The sequence below is a fragment of the Haemaphysalis longicornis genome, unplaced genomic scaffold (genome assembly GCF_048455015.1).
Source record: "Haemaphysalis longicornis isolate Haplotype H1 unplaced genomic scaffold, Haemaphysalis longicornis Haplotype H1 scaffold_1, whole genome shotgun sequence".
In the NCBI taxonomy this organism is placed as follows: Eukaryota; Metazoa; Arthropoda; class Arachnida; order Ixodida; family Ixodidae; genus Haemaphysalis; species Haemaphysalis longicornis.
Window position 1 is genome coordinate 132,428,714 of NW_027526203.1, and position 13,205 is coordinate 132,441,918.

Here is a 13,205-nt window from a genome sequence, read left to right on the forward strand (position 1 = left end):
TTCAGACATATAACGCCAAGAGAAAGAAAAGGTGTTTTGAAAGGTTTCAACACTCAGCAAGATATCTCTGACTGCTAGACAGACGCCACCCTTTCCTTTTGACCCACCACGGTGGCTACATCACTGTGATGCTAAGCCCAAGGACATTGTGGGTTTGATCCCGGCCACGGTGGCTGCTTTTCTGATCGAGGCGAAAAGTGAAAACACCCGTGTGCCCAGGTTTTGGCACACAGTAAAGATCCCCGGCAGGTAGTCAAAATTCATCCGGAGCCCACCACTACGGCGTGTCTCATAGCCCGGGTGTAGCTGCAGCGCATTAAACCCCGCACTCAATCAACCCTTTCCTCTTGACCAAGGTGTCGACAGACACCATCTCGTCCTTCCTTCACCCCTGGTCCCAGCTGGTCCCAAGTAAGCACAGGAGGGGCTCGAGATACGCGGGTCCCCAGGACTATCCCGCACGGTCAAAACGTGGGACTCACTCAAAAGGCGGCCGGCCACAGATGTTCCCCTCGCTGTCAGTCGGGTAGACGAGCCGCTCAGGATTGCCATACCGGTACGCTGCAGAAAAGAAAGGCACATTTCACTGGAACCCCAACTGCTTGAGGGAGAATAACACCTCCACTGCTAGGGCAGCCAGACAGTGCATGCCCGAGGGCGCTGAATACAGTGTGTCCACGGCCTCGCCATGACACAGCTTCGCAACAGTGCAAAAGGTGCCAGACTGATTATCCCCGTCTCCTGACCTGTGCGTCATGCCCCACTTAGAAGCCACGTGATGAAGCGGGAAATGGTGAGAGGGCTCACCAAAGAAGGCGACGACAGCCCATCCGGCAAGGAAGAAGATGAAGATGAACAGGCACAGGATATCTGTGCAGCTCCTGCAAAGACAGACATACTTGCACTCAGCACATGTGAACGCGCCAAGTTCACCAATTATGTGCCTCTAGAAAGAAAGAAGAAAGAAACTTTGTACTTTTTCTCAGCTAAGCTGGCTGAATGCCCCACGAAAGGACATGCAGCCTGGACGCACAAGTGGAGCGGCCGGGTGCTGCCAGCCTGTTGCCTGCACACCTTGATGTCAAACAGACCCAACAACTCTGACGAACACAACAAATACATGCTTGGGCAACAATGGTAACAACACTTTCCTTGCATCAGGGGTCACGAAGAAGCATGGACCAAGTTTTCTCACACTCACTTGAATTGAACTAAAATTCATTTCAAAAGAATGTACATGAGTGAGTACGAACACAGTAGGGGGAGCAAAGGTTAAAACCGCAGGAGAGAGATTGATGCTCATCACAGCGAGGGGTAGCACAGCTAGTGGATCAACTTCCTGTGGATCGACTACGACACAACTGCATAACAGATGCTGGTGTGAACTCAAAAAGGGCACCTAACAAAAATGTCTCAGAAGCACAGACATCACCGTTAGAGAGGTTTTGTTTGGGGAAGCACTACAACTTCCAAGGTCACTGCAGGCGTGTAGCAGACATGACGTTGAGCTCAATGACAATGCCACAGTCCCTTAAGCCACGCCCATCTGTGAAAGGGCCAAAATGCTACACGCAGTCAAGCAAGGGTGCACCGACAAGGAAACCATGCAGACTGAGCTGCTTCTAGGCACGACTGCAGCAAATGTGGCCGGCTTCTCCACACTGGCAGCCCAGCAGGCGCCCTCACGTGCGACAGCAAAACCTCTTGGAAATGAGCGAAGAAGTGCTTGGTGCCCTCCTGGTGGAGGCATCAGATAAGGCTGCAACTGGAGTTGTACTGCTGTCGTGGGGAAAAGTATCCTCAGCTGTTCAATTATGCCACTCACTGCGTCACATAATGGGGCTTTGATTTACAGTCTTGGACTCCCAGCAAGGATGTAGTCCGAGGATTTCCCATGCCATAGGGTGTGGGCTAACAAGCAAGATAACAGAGGACCCCGCCTAGCTTCGCTAGAGAAAGTTCTACCCACCGTACACTAGCCCCAGCAGAATCCGAAAACTTGCGCACGAGTTCGGGTACTCACATGCAGTAGACAGACTCCCGCCATCCAAAGTAAGGCAATTTTATTGCCTGGCTAATACAGGTTACATACCAAACAACATTAATACAGGTTACATACCAAAACTTACGCCAGTGCAATATGTGACGCAAAAAAAAAAAGTACTACTCTAGCGACTTGCCCTCTCTTCTTCAGCACAATCCTAAAAAGTTTTGGCGGACTATTGCACCTGAGCAGGATTATCATCACATTACATTACACGATGATAACCAAGCACCAGTGTCTGCTGGCGAGTGTGCAGCTCTGTTTAATAACTTTTTTTCTTCTGTGTTTACGCGTGAAGACTACTACAATGTACCATTTGTACCGGAACTGGACTGGAGCTATATGGAACCCATTACCATTACTGTTGATGGCATTTCACGTCTCATTGCTAACCTAAAGGTCTCTACATCTGCCGGTATTGATAACATCAATTCAAAAATACTGCAAAACACTTCATCAATTTCTAGTCAGATATTATGCTATTATTTGTTTAATCAATCCTTAGAGTCAGGGAACCTACCGGCCGATTGGAAGGTTGCTAAAGTCGTCCCCGTTTTTAAAAGCGGAAACAAGCACTCACCAGATAATTATCGTCCAATAGCCCTCACATGCATTTGTTGTAAGATGCTTGAACACATCATTGCGTCGCATGTTTTCAGTGATCTAGAAAGTAATAACTTTTTCTTCCCCAACAAGCATGGATTCCGGAAATACTTTTCTTGTGACACGCAATTGCTAGAATTTACTACCGACTTACACTTTAACATGGACACAAATCAGCAAACCGACTGCATTTTCCTGGACTTCTAAAAAAGCCTTCGATCGCGTAGCCCATTGTCGACTAATATCAAAATTATCAGCCCTTAAACTAGACTCACTATATTTAACTTGGATACGTAACTTCCTGTCTCTCCGTCAACAATTTACAGTAGTTAATAATTTTTCCTCCTCCCGTTGCCATGTAACTTCCGGTGTTCCTCAGGGTAGTGTTCTCGGACCCCTTATATTTTTTTATTTATATTAATGACTTACCAGGTAATATATCATCCAGAATGCGTTTATTTGCAGATGACTGTATTGTATACCGCGCCATCACTAACGCCGCTGACCACATAGCTCTTCAAAACGACCTTAACGTTATTTCCCATTGGTGTGAAATCTGGCTTATGTCCCTTAACCTGTCCAAATGCAAGTTTGTATCATTCAGTCGCAAGTGTAACACTTCCACCTTTAAATATGTCCTAAACAACTTACCTGTCTCCCAAGCTTCCTCATACAAGTATCTGGGCGTGAATCTAACTCACAATCTTTCCTGGTACCTGCATATAACTACTGTTTGTGCCAAAGCCTCCAGAACCTTGGGATACTTACGTCGTAATTTAAAACACTGCCCTACGAATGTCCGTAAACTGGCCTATTTAACGTACGTCCGTCCTCAACTTGAGTTCGCTTCATCTGTTTGGTCCCCTTATCAAAAATACCTAATCTCTATGATCAAAGCAATTCAAAACCGTGCTGCACGTTTCATCTCTCAGAAATATAGCCGTTATTTTAGTGCAACTCAAATAAAGATTGATAACTCTCTCGAACCCTTGGAAACACGTCGTGCTGTTGCCATCATTTGCTTACTTCACAAATATGTAAACTGCTCTTATCTACCCCGCCTTCCCCTAGAAGCTCCCGTGCGCATGTCTAATAGACTAAACAACCAGCGAAGTTTCAAACGCATTTACGGCCACACCCAAGCATTTAACTTATCAGCCCTGCCCACAGCCGTAACATTATGGAACGATCTTCCTAACACAATAGTTTCAATCACTGACCATACATTATTCCGCAACCAAGTATACCGGCATTACTTACCATAAAAATGTAGCTCTGTATATCTGTACATATCTGTATATGTGTACTGACTTTGTACCTAGTGCTCATGTTTTTGGCACCATTTGTTTGTTTGAGTACCTGTCGTATCCTACACCTTTGTATTAGACACCATCATTGTAACTACACTATGTTTTTCCATGCCCTTCCTCTTTAAGTTATGTTATATTACCACATTGTAATGTTTTGTACTCTGTTTGCTTCTGTTATATTTTGTGTTTTTGCTTTTCTCGCCCCCCTTACTCAATGTTCCTACGGGAACCTGTAAGGTAACGTGAATAAATAAATAAATAAATAAATGTTGTTTGCAGGGAGGCAATGGCTCCGTTCACTCGCTCAAGACTCCGATATCCGCCATCGGTAGAGAGGGGCCTCCCTTACGACTGGTCCCGACGAAATCTCCGAGAAGGTTCCCGCGGAGTCATCATTGGAGCATTGGGAGTAGCCACTCCCAAACCAGCCGATTCCTGCCGATTCACCCAGTCAGCTCCCCGGTGGAACACTTGCGCATCCCGCAGGTCAGCTCGGAGGGAAGGAGGTTTCCCCCAAGTCGGGGAGAGGGTGGCGTGAAGGAAGGCGACAAGCTAGTACTCCTTCCCTCGCACCCTCGCGCACACATTCATGGCGAGCCAGTTCGGTGCGTTACACGAGGTCACAAGAGGTCACGACTAACGTGACGCACCGGCTGCCCAAAATGGCGGCTCCCAGCTCGCCAAAACATGTGCAGACAAGGCCTAGGGAAACAAGGGATGCACGTGAAAAACGAATGCCGGATTGCTCCTTGGGGAGTGCGAGACTGATAATCGAAGAACCCCACTACATCTGCTGCCACTCAAACAGCATCCACAGGGCTGGCAGGAAATACGCTGACTTGCCAGTCATACTTCCTTCAGCCCATGTGTCCATCACGGCAGCTTCAGGCAGCTTCAACAGCCTGCAAGGGGGTGGGGGGTTCTGTGGGCGAGGCCAGCAAAATATTTTTGCCTCACTCCCCTTTTAACTCTTACCCTGGTATTCTGAGTCCTTCCTTTACCTGACCCTCCAGTGGAGGGGATCCTTGAAATCGATTTTCCCATGCATTAGCATTGCGGAAGCCTCTCCTCATCCGAGTGAAGGAAGCAAATGTAGTGGAGGAGGGACTCAGAATACGGCCCTTAGTCTCACCAACAAGCATAGCACCATCATTGGGGTGTTGCATGCGCATCTGCATCAAGAGCTTAACTCAATTGCTCCTCACAACTCGAGAGAACTCTTTCGAGAAGTTGGCCTTGAATAGAAGACTCTAGGTCACTTTCATGGTTCGCGAGTTGTTCCAGCCATTTGGAAATCTTCCGAAGGCGGTGACCCACGCAGCAGTGGTGGCTCCCGTGACAACGAATGGACTACGAGTAATCCTTATGTACCGCACACCACATGGAAGACGTGCAACAGATCAAGTACAAAAGGCAGTACAATTAATGCCACAATATGGCAGAGACGAAACCTCCTTTGGTTTTCCGGGTTGCCACCTGCCCGGTTTTGAACCGGCCCGTCCGTTTTTTTTATACAGCGGGCCGGTTGCCGGTCCACACTTAAAACAGGCCGGTATTGGTGTGTTTTTTTTTGTTTTTTTTGCCACCGTGCCGCAACTTTTTTTTTTTTGCATTTTATAAGGGGTCCGGACAGTTTATCGAACGCCGTTATATCGAACGCCATTTTATAGAAGCCGTTTTATCGAACGCTGTTTTATCGAATGCCGTTTTATCAACGGTCGTTTTATCGAAGCCGTTTTATCGAAAGTGTTTTTCCCGGCATTTTCGTGTAACAAAACTTGCAGCAGGTTTTTTTAGTTTCCTCTTCGCTATGTAATTTGCAAATCTTTCCACAGCGAGTCTATTTAACAGAATTCGTAGTCGTTATAGTTGTCTTCTTATTTCCTTCGTGCATTTTGTTTTTGTGATGAGCGAAATTTGTCTCCACAAATTTTGGTCTCCACAAATTTTGTTCGGTTCATTGCGCTGGTGGTACTACCATAACGAATCCCCTTGTATTTCTATTCCACCCTCTGATCCGAAGCATATAACGGCATTGTGGCGTACATGGACTAGAATGCCTCAATATTCTTTGTACTTTTTTGTATACACCGCTTTTGTATCTAATTTAATCTAATTATTTTGCCGCGTATGTTCTACCTAGGTAACGCACTTCTTGTGCTTGTGAGTCCAATGTCAAAAACCTAAATGGAACGCTAGGAAAAGTCTCTCCCGATTTCTGAATTACTAAATCTTAATGGGCATTGAGTTCTATTACTAAGAGGTTACCAAGCCTCGTCCTACTGTTCTTGATGCCCTGGTTAGAACTGACGAGAAAAAAGATAGTTACAAAATTAGTCGCCATACAACAGGTTGGTTCGCTTTCATCTCTCCCCCCACCCTCGTTGCACCCCAGCATGTCTGGGGTTTTTAGCCTGTACTCTTTTACCTATTTATCATAAGGCATAAAAAAACAGTTAAGAAAAAGTAGTAAACACCAAAAATAGAGAAATTGTGAAGGTCTACACAATACAGCCCCGTCGCCCGATTACCTAAAAATAAAAATGTAAAATTGAAACAATTTGAGAACGAGCAAACAAGATCTAATATTGCCCGTGCGATTATCTGAACAAAGCACACAAAAAACCAACAAAATGCACTGTCTGGTCTGGTGTGTTCCTTCAAGGTCACTAAGGAAACGTAAGGTTGGTGAATCGAAGCAGGGGTGTAAGAGCGTTGACGCAGAAGTATGGAATTATACGAAATCTTGTATTTTTATGTGAGCATGATTAACAAAACACGTAAATCGTGAAGGGATGGGCAAGATGTCCTAGGTTACGAGATTCCCTAGTGCGAAATGACCTATAACAACTTGTCCTATACTTGATGAATTCACCTATGACGAGTTGGCTGTGACGGGTTCACTTGTGACGCGTTCTGCTAGACTCCACCACCTCAGTTGGGGCCTCACTTTCACTGTCGGAACCCCCCTGGCCCTGTTCCATTCATATAGCACTCGTCTTTCCGAAGTTCTTGGCACAATATTTCTCCAGATGCAAACAATGTGATCACATGGTCCGAGTAGGAGTTGCGTGCCAACCCCGTGACTAGAAAAATCGGGGGAGGACAAGACTTTGGATCACGTAATGATGAACCATGGCACAAGGAATATATTTGGCAACACCAAACTAAATACACCGATACACATTTAGGAACATTGCGCACGGGGTTAGGGTTCCCACTATAGTGGATAATTCTGTAGTATTAACAAGGAGGACATACATGCTTGAGTATAATCAATGAAGATGCAAAAAATAAAAAAAATTCTCGTAAAGCAAAGGGGGTCCAAAACACGCGAAGGACGCGTCAACATAAATAGGCACGTTTTTGTATGTAATGTATGGCAGAGACAATGTATAATGAAGCTAACTGCAGGTTAGGTTAATGCGATGGCCAGTTAAACAAAATAAAACCCGAAAATTTTAATGAAAGCTGCAAAGCCGCCCCACTTTCGATAAAACGGACGTGGGTGGTTCGATAAAACGGCATTCAATAAAACGGCGTTCGATAAAACGGACATTTTTTCGATAAAACGGAGCTCGATAAACTGTCTGCGAACCGTTTTATAAGCGTCAATTCACCAACTACGGCGATAAATATGTGTCTACAAGCTGAGCGTGCACAGACGCGCGAGCTTAGAAAATACGCGGGAGAGCGCGCTCTGCGATGTAGGAAGACCAAGGGAAAAAACAACACAACGAAATGCCGCCACCGCGGCCACGTGGCGCCGTGGCGGTCCGGACAGTTTATTGAACACCGTTTTATCCAACGCCGTTTTATCCAACGCCGTTTTATCCAACGCCATTTTATCCAACGCCATTTTATCCAACGCCGTTTTATCGACGGACGTTTTATCGAAGCCGTTTTATCGAAAGTGTTTAACGAAAGTGTTTTCCCGGCCTTTTCGTGTAACAAAGTTTGCAGTACGTTTTTAGTTCCCTCCTCGCTATGTCATTTGCCAATCTTGTCTCCCCAGCGAGCTTATTTAACAGAATTTGTAGTCTTTGTACTAGTTGTCCTTTACAGTAAAGCCCACTTATATCGAACACGGATATATCGAATTATTGCCTATATCGAACCCTTGTATAATTCTGGTAAAAATTACACGCATATAAAACTTTTTATATCGAACGCGATTTTGCTCACAATGTATATATCGAACTCTCCCGCGCGGGATTTTTCGCTCTCCTTAGGCATGCGGCAGGCTTTCCCGCAATACATCGGCGCGCAGCGGTGGCGCGGATGTCGCTTGCGACTCCCGCGCGAGCTCGTTCGCGTCCAAACTAGAGAGGCTCTATATCCAAACCGTCCAAACCTGGTCCAAACCGGCCGTGGCAGAGTGGACCAGCTCCACGCATGCATTCCGTTGGAGCCGAAAGCGCCACATTGAGCGCTGCGGGCTGCGGTGTCACCGAACTTTCGGTGAGGTTGTGTTGACGCCAGTCTGAGTTCACTCCCTTATTGTCTTGAACGTGTTAAGTCCGCGCAACTCGCTGCGCGCACTTGCTCGGTTCGCTGGGTTCGCCTTTTTGCTTCCTCCATGGGGTTCGCTGTTATTCGCTTGTATCCATGCTTGACTCCGCTCTGTCGAAGACGCCGATGACTCCGTACCGCTCCCGAGCACCAGCGAAGCCGTCGCTGCCGTGGCCCTGCTACGGCGATACTGCAGTGTCATTGAGGGCAGCGGTCTTGTGCTTGTCGACTGTTTAGATACCGTGGAGCAAGCAGTCACCAGCAACGCGTTGCGCTCCAAGAAGCAGGCTACACTCACGCAGTTCTTCCGCCCAAATAAATTAGTTTTTTTTTTCCCCCGAGAAAGTGTCGCATCAATAGTGAACTGCAGGGTGGTAAGAGCTCAGCGTTAGCTCGTTACTTCGTCGGCAAGACTGCTCTCATATAAGTTTTTTTTAAGTGCGAATGCACATTATAAGCGACCCCAAACCATCCACCGCCGCCGGCGGCGGCGGCGGCGGCGTCCGCAGTGCTCCTCTATATTTAAAAAAGAAACAGCATCCGGCGCCAGGTTTCGATCCGAGGACTTTGCGGCCGCAGCGCGACGCTCTACCGACCAAGCCACGGACGCGACGCTGATATCAGTGTTAGTGACGCGCCTTATATCTTTAACGCATTCAAACTACGTCGTCAGCGGCGTGCGTTGGCGACTCAGCGGCGTTATAGCGGCTTGATAACTGCGTGGTGTACACGTGATACTACAAACCCGATGGAAGAGATGGAAGAGAAGGCGGCGAGGCGGTGGGCTGCGGGGGCCGAGCGCAAGCGCCGCAAGCGGGCCGACAACCGTGCATTCGCACTTTCACATTCTCCCCCTCGGGGAAATGCGGGGGAATTTTCTTTTTTCTTCACTTTCGAATTTTTGCTATATCGAGCTACTTTACAATCCTCGCGCTGTTCGATATAAGCGGACTTTACTGTATTTTCTGCGTGCTTTTCTCTGATCCGCGAATTGTGTCTCCAGAATTTTTTTTATTGTTCATTGCGCAGGTGGTACTGCCACAACGAGTGTCTTTGTGTCTCTAGTCCCCCCTCTGATCCGAAGCATATCACGGCATAGTGGCGTATAGACTGGAATGCCTCGATATGCTTCGTGCTTCTTTTGTATAAACCGCTTTTGTATCGACACACAATCTAATTATTTCACCACGTATGTTCTACATAAAGGCACTTCTTGGCGCTTGTGGGTCCAATGTCAAAAACCTAACTGGAACGCTAGCAAAAGTCTCCCGATTTCTGCATCCGTAATTCTTAATGGGCACTGAGTTGTTTCTAAGAGGTTACCAAGCCTTGTCCTACTGCTCTCGATGCCTTGTTCAGAACTAACTATAAAAAAGTTAGTTACAAAATTAGTCGCCATACAACAGGCTGGTTCGTTTTCATCTCTCCCCCCTCGTTGCACCCCAGCATATCTGGGGTTTTTCGCACATACTCTTTTGCCTTTTAATTATAAGGCATAAAAAACTGTAAGATCAAAATAGTAAACACCAAAAATAAAGAAATAGTGAAGGTCTACTCAATGCAGCGCCGTCACCCGATTATCTGGAAATAAAAATGTAAAATTGAAAAAAATGGAGAACGAGCAAACAAAATCTAATATGGCCCGTGCAATTAGTTGAATAAAATACACAAAATGCTGTCTGGTCAGGCGTCTTCCTCCAAGGCCACCAAGAAGCGTAGGGTTGGTGAATCGAAGGAGGGGAGCAAGAGTGTTGACGCATTAGTAATGTTGTATTTTTTTTATTTCAGCATGATTAACGAAAAAATAAATTGTGACTAGATGGGCAATTGTCCAGTTGTCTTAGGTTACGAGTTTCAATACTGCGAGATGACCTATGACGACTTGTCCTACCTGACGAGTTCACCTATGACGAGTTGGCTGTGACAGGTTCCCTTGTGACGAGTTCTCCTAGACTCCAACACCTCTGTTACGGCCTCACTTTCACTGTCGGAACCCCGCCTGTTCCATTCATATAGCACTAATCTTTCCGAAGTTCTTGTCACGATATTTCTCCAGGTGCAAACAATGTGAACATATCGTCCGAGTAGGAGTCGCATGCAAACCCCGTGACTAGAAAAATTGGGGGAGGACAAGTCTTAGGATCACGTAATTATGAACCATGGTGCAAGGGATATATTCGGGTTGCCACCTGACCGGTTTTGGACCGGCCCGGCCGGTTTTTGAGACAGCGGGCCGGTTGCCGGTCTGTACCGAAAACCGGCCGACGTTGGCCGGTTTTTTGGCCATCGTGCCGCGGTCATTTCTTTTCGGCCTTTTGTAAGCGTAAATACAGCAACTCCGACAACAAATATATGTGTCGACAAGCTGTGCGAAGACACGCTAGCAGAGGAAATGCGCGGCCCAGCGCGATTCCCGAGATGGAAAGGGACCAAAGGGAAGAAACTAAGATACTGAAGAGGTTCCGCGACACTCGCGCACGTGAAATCTACGAGGCGTGGCAGATCGCCCAGCGTGGCGAAGACTGCGTGAGCACCCCTTCCGTAGCTCTGTATCAGAAAGAACTTGTGTACTTGAACATGTAATTTCGAGTTATCTTGGCATAGCAGATGCGCCTGTAGTTTGTTTGTGTTTTTCTTTTTCTTTTTCACGCATGCGACGTCATTGTATTCTTCCTTTATATTTCCGCAAGCAATAAAATATTGCTCAGTTGATAGTCAGCGCTGTGTCTGTGTCTTCTTCTTCGCTGTCCTCGTTTAAAGCGCTGTTTCCCCAGTTTAAATATGAACCAACTAGCCCAAACGCAAACTTTAGTTTCATTCAACGATCCTCACCCGCGAAAAAAGTCGGCTTGAGCCGACAGAACTTCACAATGTCATGACTAAGCTCAGGAAGCAGCTGACTGACAGGAAAGATGATATGTTCTTCGGTGCCAAAGCTACTCGGGGACTCGAAATCCTTCCGGGCGGATATGTTGCAAAGCTAGACTTTGTGAATGTCCATGACAGGGCCCTTGCGTACCTTGAGAAGTGGTTTGACTTCGAGAACTCCGCGTTTAAGACGCTCGCCGAATTGAATCTGCGCAAAGGTGCGCCCGCATATATCGGTCGTGATGCACGCGGGAAAGATTTTGGATATGAACTTTGAAGGGTCAGATGACGAACTGTATAGAGCTCTGTCTTTTGAGGGATACTCTCCCCGGGCTTCTAGGATGTGATGAGAAATCAAGCTTGATCTGGCTCAAATTCTTCAAAGAGGTTAAGTGCCCCCATTTACAAAACCTGATGGAGCATGTTTTCTCTATTCCCTGGAGGAACGCGTATTTAGCGTGATGGGGAACTTGTGGACGGATGAGAGAAATCAGCCAAGCGTCCCAATGGAGCTCTGTGCGCAGCTGTGAAGACTTCATAAAGATGGCGAAAGAAAACAAGCAACTCATCCGAGCCGCTAAGTCGAATTCTAAATATACATTCAAGTTCCGCAAGTAGGAAAAGGCGAGCATATAGAATTTTACTTTTTGTCGTTCTGCGTTGTTGGCGTATTGCATAGTATTGAGCGTGTATGTATATATTGTAAGTTCTTTTGACCACGCTGTCAGTGTTTTGAACCTTAAAGAATTTCCTCATCACCTGTACATTATCATCAGTGCTAACTCTTATGACTCCTGTCATCATCATCATCCCCTGTACATAATCACCATCACCGTTTGGGGCTGTTCCTTCGGCCGAGCGCCTGTATAAACGGTCGTCCCAACCGCTCTCTCTCAATATCAATATCAAGTACATTACGTCATATGTATTGCATACTTTTTAACGTTCGTGTGGTGGTTTCAGATGCAAAAAAGAACTGTTAATAGACGAAGAACACGCAGTTACTTTCCGTGCAGAACATTCCGAACAATAACCAAAATCTGTCACGTTCAGTAAAAATGTTATGTTTATTCCTCTCTGGGAAAACGATGCCATAAATGACATGGCATGTCAAAAAACATGGCGTCTTGACTCAGGCCCACTGCAGGGCGAAGGCCTCCCCCATTGTCTTCCAACCGCTCCTGTATTGCGCCACGCGGGTCCACAGTTCTTTTCAACATTCAACTGATTCTTTTTCTTTAATTTTTTAACGCAAATTCCAATTCAAAGGCTTCTAACCCCCCCCCCCCCCCCCCCGGGCCGTTTTTTTTTTTTTTTTTTTTTTTTTTTGTCGGGGAAAGGTGGCAACCCTAGTTTTCCCTGGCACTGCTCTGGCACCAGTCGCACCTTTTTTTCCACTGGCACAGGTGTGGGCCTAGTTTTAGCATGAAATAGTGATCTTAAGACCCAGGCCAACAGTTCTTTTTTATTCACTGGGCTTTGAAAGCTTATCGAAATTTGCTGAAAGTAATCTGGCAAAAAAAAAAGAAGAAGAATGCATTCAAAGGCAGACTTCTTGAGAGCGCTGCGAAAAGGCTTCGCCAACATTCGGCACAAGCAATAAAATCGGCGCCTCTCACCTGTTCTTCAGTGGCCCTTTGAACTCGGGGTCAAACTTCCGAGGCTCCCCTGCACAAGACGAGAGCTTCTTCAAGCACGCCGCCACAGTGTACGCACAAACCACTCACAAACAGCATGGTAATGCTAAAACGCAAACACAAAGCAAAAATGCACACAGAAACCACTCATGAGCCCCAGGCGTTAACGGCGCATACCTTGCAGCTACCAAGCGGTGCTCCAACTGAATCAGAATCCTGATTTTCTAAAAT

General features: G+C 46.5%; 1 protein-coding gene across 6 annotated transcripts in view; it reads right to left on the reverse strand.

Moving 5' to 3' along the window:
• Ctl2 (Choline transporter-like 2) overlaps positions 1-13,205 on the reverse strand; it is a 164,002-nt gene that overhangs the window by 66,474 nt on the left and 84,323 nt on the right. For all 6 annotated transcript variants that reach the window (XM_077708674.1, XM_077708666.1, XM_077708701.1 and 3 more), the window contains exons 2-4: positions 12,957-13,005; positions 808-881; positions 483-561 (exon numbers count right to left, since the gene is read on the reverse strand). In XM_077708674.1, the coding sequence (XP_077564800.1) occupies positions 483-561; positions 808-881; positions 12,957-13,005 (202 nt within the window). The remainder of the gene's footprint in view (positions 1-482; positions 562-807; positions 882-12,956; positions 13,006-13,205) is intronic.